The sequence below is a fragment of the Camelus bactrianus genome, chromosome 16, assembly GCF_048773025.1.
Source record: "Camelus bactrianus isolate YW-2024 breed Bactrian camel chromosome 16, ASM4877302v1, whole genome shotgun sequence".
Lineage (NCBI taxonomy): Eukaryota > Metazoa > Chordata > Mammalia > Artiodactyla > Camelidae > Camelus > Camelus bactrianus.
The window spans coordinates 30,326,902-30,344,828 of NC_133554.1; the positions used below are offsets into that span (position 1 = coordinate 30,326,902).

Sequence of the window (17,927 nt, forward strand, 5' to 3'; positions counted from 1 at the left end):
TATATTTATAATTTTTATATATATAACTGAATCACTATGCTGTATACCAGAAACTAACACAACACTGTAAACTGACTATACATCAATCAATCAATAAGTTAATTGATTAATTAAAATTTTTTAAAAAGAAGGGATAGCTAAAAAAAAAAAAACAGTTGTTGTTGTGGGCTAAATAAAGAACATCAAAGGGCTATGTAAACTGGGCAGCCCCATTATCACCATTATGAAAGAGAAGTGTGGTACAGGACTCCATCAAGATTGGACTCAATGATAACAGTGCTATGTGGCAGAAAGATCCCAGCCCTGGCTTTGCCACTAACCCACGACGTCCCCAGCCATACCCCCCACCCTACAGGCCTCAGTCCTTCTCACATGTAAAATTAATGGCTTGGACCAAGGGGCACTCAAGTCCCTTCAGAGGCTGCCATTGTATTTCTGAGTCCTCTTTAAATCTGGTTGCCAGCCAGCAGCACATGGCTCCCTGCCCCCAGACTATCTTTATTCCTTCCTAACCTTTACTTTGGCAGACAAAGCAAAAGATTCATCAAGCATATTAGACAACCCATGGCACATTTCCTGCTCTCCTCTGTTCCCTCTGCAGGTCACAGACACACAGAATCCAGCCTTTCCAGGGCTCAGCCGGGACAGACTGCCGGGCCACTCAACAAAGGCTGCATTCCCCTCAGGGGCCAAGGGAAGCCCTGGGCACAGGCTGGGACTGTTTGGTTTTCAGGTGTGCTGGGATAAAAGGCATCCTGGAAGTGGAAGGCTCGGTCATTAATTAATTAATTAATTAATTGTAATTGCGGGTTTGTTCTTAAGAATGATTCCTTTGAAATTACTTTCCATCAAACAGTGAATGCCACAAGGACATCAGAAATTCAGTCTCCATTTCCTCAGCACGAGTATTTTTATTCCAGGAACTGAGAGTCTGTTATCTGGCTCTTCCCTTGTGAGTCTCTCCCACCCTCGCTTTAGAGTTGGGGTATGTTTATTTATGGGGGGGCAGGTATGTATCTGCATGTTTAATGTCCGTTTTAAAAGGAAATCTGTGCTCCACGAAAGAATCTTTTTGTGGACTTTAATCAGACCCTTTTCAGATAAGTGGACAATGGAAAAACTCCATGGAAAGATTAGAAAGACACCTGAGACTAATACCCACTAAGGTCACGAGCCACACCCCTGGGTTACCACTGAGTTGGAGAAGCAAACTGGTTTATCAATGCAGCTCTAAACAACAACATCGTGTGTGAAAACCCAGGGGCGCTTTGGGATTGACCAAGAGGAAACACATGTTGCACAATGATAGGATCTTGTTGGTACAGTTGTCAGAGAAGGGAACTCCCACGGCAAAGGGCATAAAACCATCCAGGGCAGTCTGGGGCGGCTCAGTTTTGCGGTGCCAGGGAGCCGACCAGAGCCCAGCCCTGGCCCAGACCCAGATGGGACCATGAACTCCAGGCACACCTTCAGCCAGACCCCCTCAGGCTCCCGCCATGGCCCAGGAGGTGGCTGGGGCAGGCCAGAGAGCTTCCACCAGGCTCCTAGCATCCATGGTGGTGCAGGAGGTGTCCGCATCTCCCTTTCCTTCTCCTCACCAAGATGCCCGCCCCCTCGAGGGTGCTGGGAGTCTGGAAGAGGTGGTTCCCTCCTAGGTGGAAATGGGAAGGAAATGATGCAGAACCTCAACAGCCGCCTGGCCTCCTACCTGGACAAGGTGCGCGCCCTGGAGGAGGCCAACACGAAACTCGAAAGTTGCATCTTCAAGTGGCATCAGCAGAGAGATACGGGCAGTAAGCAAGATTACTCCCAATATGAGGACAACATCAGCCGCCTGCAGGAGCAGGTAAGATCCCGGCTGATCCTGGAACTCCAGAGGGGGCTGCGTTTCTAGGGGTTAGTGGGAGGAGAAATCAGTACAAAGACAATTTCCAGGAAAATGGCAAAAGAGCTTCAAGTCATCATGAACAAAGGTATTCAAAGATATTTTCATATCATACCTTAAATTTGGACTTGGTATAATAATACCAATAATGTTTGGTATAATAATCTTTATACATAAATTATATAGAAAAGTCTAAACAACGTAAGGCAACCAGCTGCTGTCGGAATCACTTATGATCCAATGACACGATTATAATGATCAGGGTGCGTTTTTATGCCTCATGCTTAGTGCACAAGGCACAAGGGAGCATTTACTTTCTCATGACATCAGTTCCTCTCCACCTCAAAGTCCTGGCGACAGGGTGATCAGCCATCAAAGAAAGGCTGAATTGTACTATTTCAGAGATCACACCTAAAAGCTGTCACTCCACTAGCAGATACATCATTGTGATATCCCTGGATATTGCCTCTTGGGAGCTGCTAGAAGTTCTGAATTCTAGCTGCTCCCAGTTCTGAAGATGGCGTGTTGCTAGGAAAATACATTATAAAATGGGGATAATTTTTGGAATCTTAGAGTTAGGCTGGATTAGGGAGAATTCTTCAAAAAAATACTTTTCAACATTAAAAAAGCTAATCTTTCTGGGACATACATTAAAAAAAAAAAAAACTACACCCTCATAACACTGGTTAGAAGCAGAGGGAATCCAGTCACCTTTTAGGTTATATTTTAAAGCTACATAAATTCCCTCTTATGTAAAGTGGTCTCAGAAAATTTCCTGTAAGATCTTACTTAACATATCCAAGAAAGGGCATCACAGGTTTCCAGTATTTATATGGTATTATTTCTCAGCATTCAGTTGTCCAGGCTTGAATATAGGAAGGACCAATCAAGATAATAGAAATCTGTCCTTATAATGAACCCTAATTATTGAATAATCAACCTAATAACTGAGTGTGTAATTGCCTTAACTATATAGTACATGTTTGTCTTTACCAAAAAAAAACAAAGTGATTCAACAAACCTCACCACGCTGTTTTTATTAATAAAGTCGTTTTGGTTTTAGAATGGAGAGACTAGAAGATTTTTGCAAATGGGAAGCTGAGAACGTAACTCCCTAAAGAAATGTCAGGTTAGACCTATTCACATAATTTATTAGCTGACAGCAGGGTGAAGAAGGGAAAGGAAGGGAAACATTTATTGAGTACTTACTGTATGCCAGGCATCGTGATGGGTATTTAATCCACTTATCTGCACTGTCCGCGAACATTTCTGATGGAAATGTTCTATATCAACTGATTTAACTCTCACAACAACTCTAGAAGAAATTGAAACTCAGAGAAGTGAAGAAGCCATCTAAAGCCACCAGTAAGAGGCTGAGCTGGGGTTATAACCCAGGTCTGTTTCTAATGGCCCCATAATTTTCATATAGTGTGTTAGCCAGTCTCCCTCCTGCAAAAATGATGCTGTTAATTAATAAAGATAATGCATTACGTTTGCACTGTTAATCATACAACACATATTTCATACCCATTATCTCATTCTGTGAAGCAGGTGTTTTATTCACAATTTATAGATGCAGAGGCTGAGACCAAGTGGTTGCCCAAACTCTTTGGAACAGAATTGAGAATAGTGAGTGGGGACAATGACGAGGAGGGGGTGGCTGGCCCACTCTCCAGGCAGCCCCCGATTCTCCCTACTACATAGGGAGATTCTTCAGCTTGGAATTCCACTCTTTCCTGGATTTCTTACCTGGTTGTTTGTCTGTGTTTGAAGAAAACAACTCTCTGAAGTTCAGGCTGTCTGTGTATCCAGCCTCCCCCGTTTGCAGGTGAGAAAACAAGGGCCCACCGAGGTCCCACAACGCCCAGGGCTGATCCCTTCCTGGGCCTTTCACGACTCATGAAATGTTCTGAGTAGACACAGCACTCTCCTGCCCCCACTTTAGGGACGTTAAAAGTTACTCCAAAAGTGTATAAGAAATTGAGTTCAAAATTTAATCCATTCCTTTTGAAACAGAGTTAGATATTGTCATATAAATATCAGGATATTAGAATGGCTCTCAATAGTACTATATTTGGCACATTTGGTTTATGGTCAAAAATTCTACTTTCCTCCCCCCAGTAGGAGATTACACACCCTGGAGCAATGATGCAGCACTAATGCACCAAATAGATTTCTTTTAAAAGAATGAACTCAGGGCCTTGGGGAGAATCCAGGTAATTAATTATAATACACAATGCAAGACCTATGCCTCATACATTATTTCTCAATCCATCCTTATTCATTCATTACCGTGAAGGATGTCTCAGAAGTAGTGTTTGTAGCATAATATTGTATCAGGTAACCCAAAGAGTGGGAAATAGTTTCGGTTTTTAAATATGAGCCATATCAACTCATGTACTGTGAGAAGGCTACCTGGGGGAATCAGACCCCTCACTGTGGACTCTGCAGTGGATAAATTACCAATTTACCTCAGAAAAGCCAAGTAAGTAAGTAAGACGATAATTTTTTTTTTTTACTATACACGCTGCTCTGCATCTTTATCATTATTTTAAATAAGCTTTTCATGTGGAGTAATGTTAGATTTACATGGTACAGAAACTTTCCATAAGCCTCTCACCCAGCTCCCCTCATCCGTAAAATCTTCCATCACCATGACACATTTGTCACAACAAAGGAAGCGACATCAGTATACTTCTATGAACTAAACTCACCTTTTCCTCCAACTTAACATACCTTGGAGATTTTCCTGTATCAGTACATAGAAAATGATGTTCTTAATGCTCATTCCATGGTCTTCCAACTAGAAATATATTATATATCAAGTGCTTACTTGGCCCCTGTTAGTGGAAACGGTGTTTCCAACACAGATGGGATTATTTAATTTTTCCTGATTCCACGGAACATACAGTGCATGGTTTCTCTGAATGTCAAGCAAAACCTCCATGCACAACTGAGACTAACTGCAGGGGTCCTGTGGCCATTTTGGATGAGGCTACTTTTCATTCCCCATGAGCTCAGGTAATGAAAGAATACAGAGCCTGGATGGAAAGGTAAGAAATCCCTAAGCAGCATTGTAGAGGGAAGACAAGGAAATACCTACAGAATCCTTTTTTAGAGCAAAGAAAGTATTCACAGTACTATTTGGAATCCACCAAGAGAAGGAAGAAGTTCGGCAGGGGCAGCAAGCCTGGCTGTCTCCCACCACAAACAGCAAACGTGTGAGGATGCGTCTCAGTGTGTATCCAGTGCAGACATTGGCTCTAATAACAAAAGTGCTAGCTTTTAAAAAAGAAAATTGAACACTTTACGCTTTCCTGAACTAATTTAGTTTTGACTGATTGTTTTCAGAGTGTCTACAGTGTGCCCACAAATGCTGAGTATTTTAAATTATTTTATTTAATCTCTTCTATTCTAATTCTCATAACTCTTCAGTGAAGTGGCTATTGTTCCTATTGCCATTTTGTGGATGAAGAAACTGAGACTCAGCCAAGCTCACTCAGCGGGTGGGCACTGGAACAGGACGCCAGGCCCTGCTCTGTGAGTTCCAGACCCAGCTCCTTACCACCTCTGAATACTGTTATTGTGTACTCATGACACTAAATTCCAAGTAATCAGTGGAGCTTTGAACAGGACCAGATTTTTAAAAGGTGCCTTTGTATTGCGGTATAACTCTGTCCTAAAAAAAATCCTTTCTAAATATATGAATTAACTGCCTAAATATAATGGGAATGTCACAGGATTCTCTAGCTCCAACTAAGCTACAGAAGCTTGGAGCTAGTACCTCTAAGGTCATCTGTTTCTAGGACAAACTCCTTTTTTAACAGATGATGAAACTGACGTCCAGGGAGTGGAATGACTGACCTGAGTTCAGGCCAATGGTCAGTTAACAGGAAGTAAAAGGAAAATCTCCCTGTTCCTAGTTCAGCATGATACTTGGTACAAAAGTAGGATTATACTTTTGACACTGAGATATACTTTTGACACTGAGATTATCTACCCAATTTTCCCCAAGGCAGTGACATACATCGAATGTGCATTTCATATCTTATTTCTCTCATATGTGTATTTCTCTGATTATAACTACCCAGAAGTATTTACAAATCATATATTTATATACCCAATTGCTCATGTAGACACTTTCAACAAAAATTCTCTTTTTAAAGTAAAAAATTATATAAACATCCAGTGAAAGTCTTTAACCAGAGACAGTTAAAGCTTTAAGACAGTTAAAGTTTATTAAGCTACTTCATTTGATGGTAAAGAATTATTTCAGTTAATATTTTAATAGCTCCAATTGGGGCATTCTCATCACGGAACAAGTTACAAATACATACACACACACCCACAGGTTATATGTGTGGCTATGGTCATTTGGGGCAAAAAAAAAAAATTATGGTATGTGATGACTATTAGGAAATACACTTAAAATTAGTTTAAGTGCACTATAAAGTACATTTAAAATTAGTTTGACAAACTAATATTAATGAAGCTCTGTATCAGTGATACTTTGCCCAGTGTCACTGATCAGAAACATGAACGCTACCACAAGGAAGAATTACGTTCATCTAAAAACCACTGCAATTTAGGAGAGCCAAATTAATATTCACAATAGGAAGTCAGAACGTAAACTTAACATCTTCAGATGTGGATGAGCTTAATACATGCGTGTGTTGTACTAGAAAATTTAAAGGCGGTTTCAATAATCACTCTCTTGCTCCTCATATCACTCTTGGGGCAGTTGCATCCATCCTCACCGGTCAAAAGTCAACATAAGAAAAAAGGCAGTGAAACTGACTGCAGACCACATCCTTACTGTAAAATCATTCCTGCGCTTTGCACCTAGTAAATGCTCAATAAATACTTACGGATTTTATTACTCGTTATTCCACTGCTAGAAGAAGACGTCATCTAGGCTGACAAGTCAGCTTCCCAGGAGCTGGGCAGCAATACAGCGCTCCTGTGTGGTTTGTACGACCGAAATGACTCCCGGTGCCTGTTTTACAGATAGCAGATGGCAAGATGACGAACGCTCAGATCATCCTGCTCATTGACAACGCGAGGATGGCGGTGGACAACTTCAGTCTTAAGTGAGTTCCTTCTTCACAGTGTTGGGGAAGGCGGGGGGGGGGTTGTTTGGTGTTTTGTTCTATTTTGTTTTGGGGGTTACTACTGCTTTTGTTTCTGTTTTATAGAAGGAAAACTTATCTCTCCACTACCAACATGTAAAATCCTACCAAAATACAATTAAAAGGCATAACAGGAACTAATACCTGACTGGACCCTTGTATAAACAAACCAGATGCAAAATACACTTTTTGGTGTGGGGAAATTTGAATATGCACCAAGAATTAGATGGTATTGAAGAGTTATTATTGATTTTTTCAGGTGTGATAATGTTATTATGCTTATTTAGAAAACTGTCTTTTTCTTAAAAAATACATTCGGAAGTACTTAGGGGTAAAATGTCATAATGTCTATAATATACTGTAAAATACAAAATATAAATGAAGCAAATATGGCAAAATGTTAATGGTTGCTAATTCTAAGTGATGGGTATATGGCTGTTTATTATTTCATTCTCTGTAATTAAAAAAAAATTGAGTCACCATCATAGAAAAACCTGCATGAAACAGACATACAAAGGGTGCACAGCCTGTATTCATTTGCTCCTATTAAATGTAAAAAGTAAGAGATTCACCTCTAAACTAAGGTGACTCCTTACAAGGCCGTGGCCTTCCAACAGCAGGTGTACTCTTCTCTCCCTTCTACCCAAAGGTATGAAAATGAACACTCCTTCAAGAAAGACTTGGAAACTGAAGTTGAGGGTCTCCGGAAGGCCTTGGATGACCTGACCATCGTCACAACAGACTTGGAACAGGAGGTGGAGGGGATGAGGAAAGAGCTCATCCTTATGAAGAAGCGTCATGAGCAGGTAGGACGCCCAGGAGCTCCTGGTAACCCGCATGGCTCTCAATCTGTGCGTTTCAGGTGATGCAGTAGCTACAGAAGAAACCACCATCTGAATTCCAGTTCTATTGTCTTCAACCTAAATAGTCACAAGGAACCATATAAATATCTCATTTTTCCAAGTTCAGGGTTATCTACTCAGGTGTCAAATACAACAGCTAAAATACAATCACAATTCACGACGAAATCAGTCAACAACTTTGTTAATATACGATGTTTATCTAGACCTGTTTGTTAATATGCTACCGGAAGAATAGATGTGTGGGGTTGAACTTCCTTCACTAACCCCATGAGCAGCAAATTGGGGGACAATAGGGTAAAGAGAATCTGCCAATGACCCAGGTAAATATACCTAGTGGCAAAAGTTAAGAATCCTGATTTCCAGAAGCATTTAACTGACTTTTTAAAAGTTACCATCCATCTAAAGTCCCAGAGACTCTGATGAAATGATAGAAAAACAGTCCCCATTCTAGGCAAACAAAACTGCTTATGAACATCAAAGAGCCTCAGCTGCTGCACAGCTGGTTAGACAATGATGGTTAATTAAACCTTTCCTGTGGTTTATTGGTTTTCATGATATCCTATGGGCGTTAGCCCTACAGAGTCCTAATGCGTCAACAAGATTTTGGAAGCCTCTACCCCTTTGGGCTTTGGGTTACTGAACTGCTTCCCCAAAGCTCTGGCCTATCACCTGAAATGCTCAATTGTGCTATCGCTTCACTCATGAACATTTGCTGAAGAGTACCTTACATGCTGTGTAAGCATAACTCTTCACAAAACATTTTCAACCAGAGATTAAGTCAGTGATCACAGAGGCCATTTAATTACCTGTCTGGTGCAAGTTTTACTTTATAAAGTTATAAGAGAAAAAAAAAAAGCACATTTTCTCATTAACAAACAATAACTGAGAAACCACACCAAACCAGTAATACAACGCCAACCACATAAGCTGGATTCTTAAAAGACCTGTGAACTTCTGCCAATCAGTACACTTCTGGCCTTCTGATTATCACAGCTGATTCATTTTCTGTCTGTTATTAAACAGGAAATGGAGGAACATCATGTGCCAAATGACTTCAAGGTCCATGTGAAGGTGGATACAACCCCGGGAGAAGATCTGATTAAGGTCCTGGAGGATATGAGGCAGGAATACGAGCTTATAATAAAGAAGAAGCATCAAGACTTGGACACTTGGTATAAAGAGCAGGTAAAAGAAAGGCGCCCCAACTTCACAAAGGTTCCATTTCCAAGTGGTCCCAATGCCAAAGCCTCTGCCCTTTGCTTGGTCTTACAGTCAGCAGCCATGGCCCAGGAGGTGGCCAATCCGACAGCCGTGCAGAGCAGCCAAAGTGACATCCACGAGCTGAAGCGCACTTTCCAGGCCCTGGAGATTGACCTGCAGGCGCAGTGCAACAGGGTGAGTCTGAGCCTGGAAAATCCTGGGTCAGGTGCCACCTCCTCCACAAAAGTCTTCCCTGACCTCTCTCCCAGGCCCATCTCCGCAACTCTACTGGGACATCTCTCACTTCCCACTCTCCCTCCAAACTGCCCGTGCTGAGGACAATAAGGGCTATCATGTTTCGAGGTGTCCACATTGCCACGTGGTGTACTAGCAGGTTCGTTATATTAAATGTCATCAGTCTTTGCATCCACCTTTCCAGGTCCCCCTTTTAGAGATTTACCATTAAGGTGACAGTTGAGCAAAACCCTAAAAGCACTAAAGAGGTGCATTATGTGGCTATGGAGGCGGGGGTCCAGGTGGAGGAACAGCAAAAGCTATGAGACCCTGGTGTGTCTGACAGGTTAGAGGAACAGCCAGATAGCCAATGTGGCTGCAGTGGGTGAAAAAGGGAAGAAGAAAGGAGAGGAGAGGAGAGGAGGGGAGGGAAGGGGAGGGGAGGCCCTGGGGTAACAATGGAGCTGGACTGTGCTGCCTTGACCCTTGGAGGGAGGTCAGGAGGAATCTGAAACAGTGGGTATAGATGACTCTTTGAGGAGCTTTGCTATAAGCAAAGGAGAGCAGAGAAACTGGGTGATCGCTGAAGGTAGACATGGGTTCAAGAGAGAACAAATTTTAAGGTGGGAGAAATGATTCTCTCTGAAAGCTGGTGGGAATAATTTAGAAGAGAAGAAAACACTAATGTTGCAAGAAGGTGGGAAGTTGCTGAAATGACCAGAACACAGACAGCTCACACGTAGTAACAGAGAGGAATGAGTGTCAGACACAGATTCAGGTATGTGGGTGGAAGTGATGGCAGGAGCTTGTGGGAGTTCTCTCCTGAGGGCCCTCATCTCCTCAGCGACAGAGGAAGCCAGGCCGTGGGCTGAGAGAAACGATGGGGAGGAGGGAGGTTTGAGGACAGGAGAGAAGGAATGAAATAGCCCTTTGGGGAAACAGGAGAGTGACTAGACCAGGAACATGTGGGTGAATGGCCAGGCAGCATTAAGGGCCCCCCGAAAGTTAGCAGTCATGATAGAGTGAGTGTCCAGCACAGTTTTGAGATTATCTTTAAGGTTAAAGTTATATGCTCCAGAAAAGCAGGCGGTAAAGCCAAACAGAACAGGGACTGGAACTCAGTTCTCTGTATGCTTCATTTTGCAGCTTTCAGAATCTCCTCAAAAATGACAATTTGTTATCATAGTCATAATCAAAAAACATCGCTTCGGACTAGGGTTGCCTGATTAATCAAATTAAAATATAGGACATCCAGTGCAATCTGAATTTCAGATAAACAACAAAGTTTTTCTCTTTTAGTATAAGTATGTCCCATGCAGTATTAGGGCAATGTTTGGAACATACTTATACTAAAAAATTACTCGTCGCTCGTCTGAAATTCGAATTTAACCAGGAGCCCTCTATTTTACCTGACATCCCTACCTGAGGCCCCTCTCTGAAGATACAAAGAGATAGCAGTCCAGTTGCTGCTTCCCACTAGGAGTTTTTAGTCCGGCCAGAGACAAAATGTAAGCATAAGGAGGTAAGGAGCAGATCAGGGCAATGTGGCACATGCTCACTCCCAAACAAGCACCGTAAATAACAAACACCACAGGAGGACGGCGGAGGTGCCAGGAGCTGCTGGACACAAACGCTTTGCGCCCAGAAAAAGCCCTGGTGCAGTTCGACTCCTCACTGCCCGGCTCCTCACCCTGCATCCCCGGCACCACCAAGACACCCAGCAGACTGATCATCATATTCTAACTACTCAGCAAGCACAGGCTATTGAACAGATCATGCCATCGGGCAATGAACGAAAGCAGTATTATTCCTCTTTCAGAAATCTGCTTTGGAAAGCATGTTACTGGAGACCCAGTCTCGGTACTCCTGCCAACTGCAGGACATGCAACAGATCATCTCCCACCATGAGGAGGAGCTGATGCAGCTACGCCATGACCTGGAGTGCCAGAGCAACGGATACAAGGTCCTCCTGGGCATCAAAACCCACCTAGAGAAAGAAATCGCCACCTACCGCCAGCTCCTGGAGGGAGAAAATGAGGGGTAAGGCGGAGGCTGGCAGGGGAGGAGGGCGAAGGGGGAGTCCTCCCGTGGGTGCACTCATGTGCCTTCTGTTCTGTGAGCCATCGTCAGCGCTAGAGAGAAAGGTTTATGCTGAGTTTTGTCTGCAGATGTTTAGATCAGATTGTATTCCATTAAGTGGCCATTGTGAATTAATCAGCCATTATTCCCAGGACACCAAGATCTGAGGTCAATAGTTTCAACTAATATATTAAAATCTCTAGGAAGAAACAACCAAGAGGGCTTGGCTATAGTATTTCCAGTGGGAATGCACACAATTTTGGCTCAAAAAAAAAAAAAAAAAAAAAAAAAAAGAACGGTTGGGGAATGTTTTACTCTAACAGCAGGAAAAGATCCCTAAGAGATGGCAATGTCTAGATTTTCCAGTCTGGTGTCTCTGACTACTTTAGGTACAGCTGTCCACACCAAGGGCACGTATGTTCTATGACCCAAGAGAAAGGGTTAGAAGGTTGTTTTTTTTTAAATACATAAATGAAATGTTATTGGACTAAACTTTGAACAGTCTGAAAAGCCCAGGGGTTCTAAGCTTCAGCCCCAGACCCTGGAAAGGATCCCAGTGGAGGCAGAGGCTGCAGCTGGCCAAAAAGGATGGAGGGGGTTCAGCAGGCTTCCCCTGGCCCAGGCTCAGCGGGAGGCCAGCCTCACTGGCTTTTGCGTTCAGCAGGGCTGTCCCATGAACTCGTGACCTTGCGGCTACAGAGCTCAGTAAACTAGCCTCATTAAAGAGCTACAAGTTTACAAGCAGGCAGAGGAAGTTAGTTCATCTTGAGAAGTGTTTATGATTGTTGCTAATCCTAAACTGAGCTTTAAACCTTTATCACTTTTATAGGACAATGGACTCTAAGGACTCTAAGTTGAGTGCGAAAGGTAAAAAAAACCACTTCATTGTTTGAATCTCCTTTTTTTTTTTTTTTTTTAATGAATCAGCACATTTACCCACTCTGTAGTACTCATAATCCTCCGTGTGCTCTTAAATGCCTTGTGTCCAATTTTTATTTTACTCCCAAATGGCCAGGAGTTTTGAATTAACTTAACACATTAAATAATACAGAACAAAGAAGTAAGCTTTCAATATTCTCCTAAAATATATATATGAAAGCTCTTTGCAAGCAGTAAAGTAGATTAAAATGATCATTGATATTATTATATCTCTATTAGGTTATGGAGTCTGTTGACCAAACTCCTAGGGACTTGAGAGGAAGTGATTTCACAGACTACATTCCGTTGAACACTAGGCATTCCGTGAGATGTTAACTGCGTATTATGAAAGGTGTGCTCCTGGCCTGATATGGCTGGGCACGTTGTTTACCACTAGCCTCTTCGTGAAGAATCAGGCTGTGTTTCAGTGTGTTGAAGATGGGACAAATACTGCTGTGGGAAAGAAGAGGAACAAGAAAGACCAAAAAGCCACAAGAAAACTTTTACTTTGTTTAGCCCAGGGTTCCCAAGTATCTTTGACCTGGGAACCCTATTTGCTCAGATTGCCTTTAACATCTTACAGAAAAGTTTTAAGAAATCACAGTCTGGGACAGGTGGCACTTTCTGATTAGTAGACGGTTAAAAAAAAAAAAAAAAAGGTGTTAAGAGATTCAGGGACTCAGAGTTCAAGTCATCATCACAGAACAGCTGGTCTCCTTCATTGCCCCCTCTCTGCAAGATCCCGACAGATGGCCCTTCAGCCTCTCCTTACCCATGTCCAGGGGCGGGGAACCCATTACTGGAGGGGGTGGCTCAACCTACTGTTGGAGAGGTTTGATTTTAACAAAGTTCTCCCTGTATTTCTATTAATGGTTTCAATTCTTCCCTCCGGTCTAGAATTTTTTTAGGCGGGGTAATTAAGTTTATTTATTTGTTTGTTTGTTTTTAATGGAGACTGAACTCAGGACTTCATGCATGCTAGGCATGCCCTCTACCACTGAGCTATACCCTCCCCTTTAGAATCAGTTTATTGATGTGTCAACAAAGCACACTTTATTCAAATAAATCATGTCTTCAAAAACAGTGACCATCGTAAATATCCCTGGCCTCTCACCCTTCTCAGCCATCCTTCATATGACTTGCTTTCTAGACCTTAAAATGAGGTCCCCAGAATGGCACTTAGTGCTCTGTAAGCTCACAGAATCTATGGTGTGAATGCTACAAAGCCCATCTGAGCAGAAAGGACCCCGCTGGCACTTATGGCCAGGCTAGATTCTGTTTCAGGCACACCTGAGATGAAGGTCTTGACCTCAAGAAGGTGACACTGTTCAGACACCCTTATTTCCTGGAGGGTGAGAGGAAGACTCTTCCTCTGTAAGACACCTTTCACTCCAGCAGAGCCTGCCACACTGCTTAGTGATCATTTTGGAAGGCACAGATAGCCCTCAGGCGCTGAGAACAGGGAACTGAAAAAGAGGACAGTTCAGATGGTGGGGAGGATGGGCAATGACCTCTTTGTTGCTCTTTCCCTCAGCATCTGCAGCTCCAAAGATCAAGGCCATCACCCAGGAGAGCGTCAATGGAAGAATAATTCTTTCTCAAGTGAATGAGATCTAAAAGTACGCATGAGGTCTATAAAAGTTGCCTGCTGCAAAAACGATTCCCCCCCAATGGAACGCCCTTGCCCACACACAAACGGGTGAATTCTAAGAGGTGTCCGTGGAGTTATGAAACTCAGAAGCTTTTTTTTCTCTGTTACAATCTCACCAGATGTTCCATAACGATCTTATGCACTTTTTCAAAGTGTGAGTTCATGAGCTTAATGCTCCACATTCGCACTACAGTCATCAGGCTCCCACCGTTGTGCATCTGTTTCGTGGCCAATAAAACTCCACACCAGCGGCATCATGTCTTTCTTTACATTGTAAGGTGAGACGAGGCCTCAAGGTCTCATCGTAATCACGGAGTCTCAGAGCACTGCCCATGAAACAGCCAGAGGGGCCGGAATGCTTTGAACATGTTCCCAGCGACCCAGCACTGGGCGGAACTGTCACCTGCAGACATGCAACCTAGGGACGGGATGTGGCTCCTAAGGCTCTCTAGACTTCTGCCAGCAGGAAAGGGGGGTGGGGACAGAGAATGGAACGCCCAGAAAGGCCTCATTGAGAATGTGAGGCAACCAAAAGCTATTCTATCTCACAGATGCATACATACATACATATATACACACATAACCTTAAAGGCCTGAAAGAGAATTAAAGCACAGAGAGCTGTATTCAGTGGCTTGTAGTAACCTGTAGTGAAAAAGAATATGTACATACATATGTATGACTGAATCACTATGCTGTACACCAGAAGCTAACACATCATAAATCAAAAAAATAATAAAATAAAATAAAAATAAAAATTTTTCAAAAAGAAAAGGAAATTCAGAAAAAAATCCTCATTACAGGTAGATATAAAGACCCTAAAAGGGGAAGTGACCTGTCCAAGATCCAAATTACAAACATTAGGACCCAGAGTATTATGTTGAGATGCGCTTAGGGCTAAACCACAGAGATTGTGCACCTCTGTCCTCTGAAAAAGAAGCCTTTTCCTCAAATTGCAGCAGTGTGAGCTGTTGTTCCAAGGCTGGTACAGGGGAGCAATGCTGGAGAAAAGGAAGACAGAAACCCACGTGTCCACTGAGACATCATCAGAAAGTTGTACATGGAATTATGGGATATTAACAATTTAAGGGGCCATCGGCACAGGCTAGGCAAACTCTCCCACTTCACAGACAAATGCACTGAGGCCCAGAGCAATAAATGTGTTGACCCGAACACTCACTAGATTGCAGCTAGGTCTAGATCTGGGCCTCTTGACTCCACTTAAGCTGTTGAACTAAAAGTGGTGTCACTGAGTTCCATTGTCATCTAACATGTTGGCAATGTCCCGAATATTTTTTGTCTCTGTGTTTGAATACTCTTTTGTAAAGGACTGCTTTTGATATCTTCTGAACTGGGCATGTCTTCAGACTGGATTAGTCTTTAAGGCAATGATTGTTGTTTCTGATTCTCAGTGCTCAAAGAACAGAAAACCATCCCCTAGTAATCTGAAATGAGGCAACAGGAACCCAGGATAATCATACCATTGTAAAAATGTATTATTGGTTTAAGTGAAATACATTAATTCTCTGGGATGAAATTATAAATTTATCTTTACTATGTGAACACTTCCAAGCATTTCACAAAAAAAAACCCAATTTACTAACATCTCCAATGAGTATTCTTTGTGCAGTACTTGTCTGTGCAAACTTTTGCTTGGGGTAGGGGGGGAGGCAAGGAAGAACGATGAATATTAGAGTTTATCAGTTCTTTTTCCATTTCTTTTTACTAGGAGAGCTTCTTTGTGTTAACAGGGTACTGCAGTCTCAAAGCAGATCTAAAAATAGATTTTTTCTTTACTTTAGCGTCAATTTACTCTATTTTAGACACTACTGTCTTTCTTGAAATCTAGAAACTAGACATAAAATTTACATATTTTCTCAAGGTGAAGTGGGAGCATTGCTAGCAAAATCTTTTGAAAATATTCTTGTAAAAAAGAATATGACAAGCTGATGGGAAAGTTTAATACTAGACCCAGAAAATAATCTCTAACCTTCCATTTACCATCATAACTTATAGAGGATTTGGTGATAATAAATCAAAACATAAAAATAATTTTTCTTTCAAGGAGCTAAAATATCCTTAAAGTGTTAATTTTCACTGTCATCAATTAAGGTGATCAACTCATCCCAGTTTGTCCAGGAGACCCCTCAGTCCCAGGCAAACTGGAATGGTTGGTCACCCTATTGATAAAGAATTGCTCTTATCTTAGTCCTTTCGAGCTGCTAGAACAGAATACCATGGACTGGGTGGCTTATAAAAAACACACATGTATTCCTCTCATTTCTGGAGACTGGGAAGTCCAAGACCAAAGCACCATTGTGGTGAGGGCCCGCTGCCTGGTTGACAGCCTGCATCCTTGCATGATGGAAGGGGCTAGGGAGCTCTGTCGAGTCCCTTTTGTAAGAGCGTTCATCCCATTAATAAGAGCTCCACCCTCATGAACCAAGCACCTCCCAAAGAACCTCCTAAAACCATCACCTTTGGGGACTAGGGTTTCAACATGACTTTTTCAGACAAGTGGAGAGAAACTAAACCATTTTCCTAAATAAAGAAACAATTGCATGAGTTTAGGCTCAAGGCAATATAGAACAATCTCTCTCCCATATCTAATTAAGCCCCTAAATCTTTCGAAATCCCCATTACAAAACTGATTAATGCTAATGCTTGTAGATTCAGGCGAGTTGCCAACCAAAGAAGCTTTCATTTGTATTTGGTTTTGACCAACACACACCCAATCCACATAAAGGAGATGGTAATAAATTCTATTGTTTCCATCACAGAACCACTGTGAGAAAATAGCAGTTATTCCATTACCCAAAACCCAATTAAGGAAATAGTTGGCTAATCCAGAGAGGTATCAAGTATTACTTTGGAATATTTATGTCGACGTATTTTCCAAGAGTACCATAATAACACAGCTGAGTGAATAAATCCATTTAGTATTTTTCAATCCAGTCAAATGCATGCCTTTAGTAAATGCTCATTTTTCCATTAATGTTTTCATATATCTACCCTGTTAATGATGTGTGAAATTGGAAACTAAACTTCATAAAAATTCATTATTAAGGAATTTAGCAATTGTTATGTTGGGGGGGGAAGATCACGAAGCTAAAAGGGGAGCAAGGACTCAAATTATGGTGGGAAAAGGTGGGTAAAAGAAAGGGAACTGAGAAAGATATTGTAGCACAAGGGTTCTCAAACTCAGCCACACCTCAGGATCATCTGGGGAGACTAAAAACTTCTAATGTCCAGGCCACATTTTAGATTAATTCAATCAAGGTTTTCGAAGGTTGGAACTCGGGCATCCGTATATTTTAAAGATTCCCAAGTAATTACAACGTACAACCAAGTCTGAGAACTTCCTGCTTTAGAAGCTTCAGGTGAGTGCTTTGTATTTGTTTGTATGTTCCCCATATTACTAATTTTTAATACTCCCATAAGAATTGATGACAGCTAATGGAAAAATAAGAGCCTCCTTCATGTCACTCCCTAATGCTTGTGAACAGACTTTCATTTTATAGAACTGTAGAGAATTTCGTCCAGGAAGGACAGCTGAATAAAAACTTAAAAGTACAACAAATACGAAAAAGTATTTCACAAAATTTTGCAGACTTACTGCTACCTATGTTTAGCAAACTATCTTTCAGATGCTGAATCAAATCTCTTCCTACAGGAGCGTTAGGCTCCAGTAATGAGTTTCCGTGATGAAAATTTGCCATGTTGTTTTAGCCTCTTCATTTCTTTTACCTCTCAGATTTTTTTTCACAGCAAAGTAAAATATTAACATATGCAGATAAGAGGCTCCTGGGGAAAACATCTCTAAGCCAAGCGACTAAAAGCTTTAATATCAACACCTAAGTACATTTTTCCTTAAAGAAATATCAGATTGTTTTAGTATTTCCCAAATGCACACTTTATATTTCTCTAATAGTTAATTAGGCATCATGCATAAGTTTAAATTAAAAAACTG

The 17,927-nt window shown here is 41.8% G+C and overlaps 1 protein-coding gene and 1 long non-coding RNA gene across 2 annotated transcripts in view; one reads left to right on the forward strand and one right to left on the reverse strand.

The window, feature by feature from the left end:
* Positions 1-17,927, reverse strand: part of LOC105073222 (uncharacterized) — a 113,399-nt gene that overhangs the window by 19,899 nt on the left and 75,573 nt on the right. The window contains exons 4-5 of the long non-coding RNA XR_012499482.1: positions 7,587-7,934; positions 1,709-6,881 (exon numbers count right to left, since the gene is read on the reverse strand). This is a non-coding gene — a long non-coding RNA (uncharacterized LOC105073222). The remainder of the gene's footprint in view (positions 1-1,708; positions 6,882-7,586; positions 7,935-17,927) is intronic.
* On the forward strand, positions 1,362-14,943 carry KRT23 (keratin 23). Its single transcript, XM_074342835.1, has 8 exons — positions 1,362-1,846; positions 6,893-6,975; positions 7,664-7,820; positions 8,901-9,062; positions 9,150-9,272; positions 11,131-11,351; positions 12,220-12,257; positions 13,843-14,943. The coding sequence occupies exons 1-8, from the start codon at positions 1,451-1,453 to the stop codon at positions 13,923-13,925; spliced, it is 1,263 nt and encodes a 420-aa protein (XP_074198936.1). The 5' UTR covers positions 1,362-1,450; the 3' UTR covers positions 13,926-14,943.